At 39.8% G+C, this 2,665-nt stretch overlaps 1 protein-coding gene across 8 annotated transcripts in view; it reads left to right on the forward strand.

Moving 5' to 3' along the window:
* The window catches only part of ehbp1 (EH domain binding protein 1), a 147,587-nt gene that overhangs the window by 72,163 nt on the left and 72,759 nt on the right, over window positions 1-2,665 (forward strand). For all 8 annotated transcript variants that reach the window (XM_032540855.1, XM_032540856.1, XM_032540857.1 and 5 more), the window contains one exon: window positions 2,159-2,337. In XM_032540855.1, the coding sequence (XP_032396746.1) occupies window positions 2,159-2,337 (179 nt within the window). The remainder of the gene's footprint in view (window positions 1-2,158; window positions 2,338-2,665) is intronic.

A 2,665-nucleotide genomic window follows, 5' to 3' on the forward strand; every position in this document is an offset into this window, starting at 1 on the left:
ACACACACACACACACACACACACAGATACAGATACAGATGCACACAGCCACACACACTGGTACAAAGGTTAGAAGTTGCTATTAGAGATGGCCTCCAGTCTCTCTCTGATTTGGACCTAATGGCATCTCAGCAGACTCCAGGCTTGTGGTCGCAGGTTAAACTATGACGATATAAGAGTGCTCATAGACCACAGCTTTCTCACTAATACAGTTTTAGTACTGTTCTTTAATTCTTGCAAGTTAGCATTACAAACCAATTGTTTTTATAACGTTTTAAGATCTTTCAACAGCAAGGATGATTGCATATCTAAAGATTGGTATGCTTAATCTTGCCACAGGTTTAAAAGCATACAAAAGTTTGGGCTCAGACAATATTGAAATGAAGTTGTAGTGAGTGTGGTTGTACACTTCTAGGTCTCAGTGTTAAGTTTAAGCACATCTCTCTTTGGAGCAATGTCATCAAGCCAATCTTATTCATAATTTTTAAATTTCCAAATAATACAAAGCCTGCTTTTTTCTTCTTTGCCTCTGAGTAACCTTTTGCGAGTTGTCATGGGTTCTGCAAAAGGCTTAAAGACACCATCCCTTGATATAATAATGTTGCTGTCCTGTTCTAGCAGTAGCAGAAAGCCACCAACAGAGGGGGTTGGTCAGCCATCACAAGCCTTGTTACAGGGCTCAGAGATTCAGGCAGTCACATTGTAGTGAGCTGTGTTTTCTCCAGGCCTTCACTGTGTGTCTACACAAATGGGTTAACTCGTTATGGTGGTCAATATCAGTTTGTGTAAAACCAACATCTCTTCATTCAATTTCCAAGACTAAAGGTTAAGTAAGTAAGGAGATGTTTGACTTCCGTAAACATCTCCTGCTTTTTTTTTTTTTTTTGGGGGGGGCATTTTAGGCCTTTAATAACAGGACAGTTGAGGATATGAAAGGGGAGAGAGAGGGGGAGTGACATGCAGCAAAGGGCCGCAGGCCGGATTCGAACCCAGGCCGGCTGCGTCGAGGAGTAAACCTCTATACATGGGCACCCGCTCTACCAACTGAGCTATCTGGGTGCCCAAACATCTCCTGCTTTGAGATTAAACATCACCTGGCTGTGAGAACAGCATCATAATGAAATTTGCATTTTGCTGTTGTTGTCTAAGCCTATAATGTACAAGAAAGTACACAATCAGTAGATCAACTGCAGTTCCTCGAGTCTGGTAGCGTTTTCACTCAGATTAACTACACAGAAAGTCCTTAAAAGTCCATACTAAGGTTCAGTTAAGCAAAATGTGTCTTAAATGCAATTTAACAAAATTATATATAGTATTTAAAATTACTAATTACTTTCTGTATTGACATTAAAGACTTTAAAATTCAATGAAAGCTTGATGAAACTTGGACACCCTGCTTAAACACATTGTCATGCAATTAAGGAAAACTGTCTTATTAGTCATATCTTAATGTCATTGTCTTACCTATAATAGTAATTTTTGAACACATTTCCTAGTCTTTTTGATCACTGGCCTATAATAAATTTAATCAAATCTCAGTGACATTTTTGCCATTTCTTTCCACAACGATCTGAGAGAATTAGCCCATATCTGTCGCTCCATAACCAGATTAGTGAATAGCCAGCTGAATAATCAGAATAGCATTGGTTCTGCTGGACATTTGAGGAAGACCAGTGTCTCCACGCTACCAAGGATTTGTGGGATTTGGAGTCTGGGAGAGGAAAGGCTCCTAATAGCGAAAGCTTTCAACCCAGATAAGACTTCAAAGGCAAAGCTAATTAATAAGATGTTTACATTATCCACGGTCATACTCTGCTTTGTGCATGACCCTTCATTACGGGGTGTGTATGCGCATACGTGCATGTGTGGACTCATTGTATCTCAGGATGTTGCTAAATAAAACATTTTATTGAGAAGTAAATAAATAAAAGGAGCTTATTATCTCCTATCAGTTGAAAAACACTTTAAAGTCATGTATGTTTTTTATTAGATTGCCTCAGGAAATTAAGTGCCTTTCCAATGCATTATTCTTGTGTGACCCAAAAAACAGCCCTGATTTATGAAATGTTGCAGCAATGCCTTATATATACAGTATATTGAAAATGGAATACTAAAAAAAAGATTATATTTAAAACCTCTTTGTCTTTTCTGCCTACAGCCCAGCCCCATCCCAAGCCCGATTCTGGGGGGGAAGCCCAACGCCAGCCAGTCTCTACTGGTCTGGTGCCGTGAGGTCACCAAGAACTACCGTGGGGTTAAGATCACCAACTTCACCACCTCCTGGAGGAATGGGCTGGCCTTCTGCGCCCTGCTGCACCACTTCAGACCTGACACAATGTATGAAACACACAAACATTCATACTAAGAGAACGTTTCACAATATTAAGGTTGAAGTTAAGGCCAGTGAGTCAAATTTAGGTGGACCAGACGTGTATGTTTACATTAGTTGAAGACTCTTTTTGTCATGTGCCACTTTTAGTAACTTGGCATCATATTTACCTGTCATTACGCTGTGTCCTTGTATCCATGATACCTGTCAGTGTTTGATTAGGAGGACAGATGTGTACATACTTGCGCACGCAGGACCCAATCTGTCATTTACATATTTTTATACAGAGTTGTATCACTTATCTCGTTTTTGTGTGTGTGTGTGTGTGTGTGTGTG

This window comes from Etheostoma spectabile, chromosome 17 (genome assembly GCF_008692095.1).
Source record: "Etheostoma spectabile isolate EspeVRDwgs_2016 chromosome 17, UIUC_Espe_1.0, whole genome shotgun sequence".
In the NCBI taxonomy this organism is placed as follows: Eukaryota; Metazoa; Chordata; class Actinopteri; order Perciformes; family Percidae; genus Etheostoma; species Etheostoma spectabile.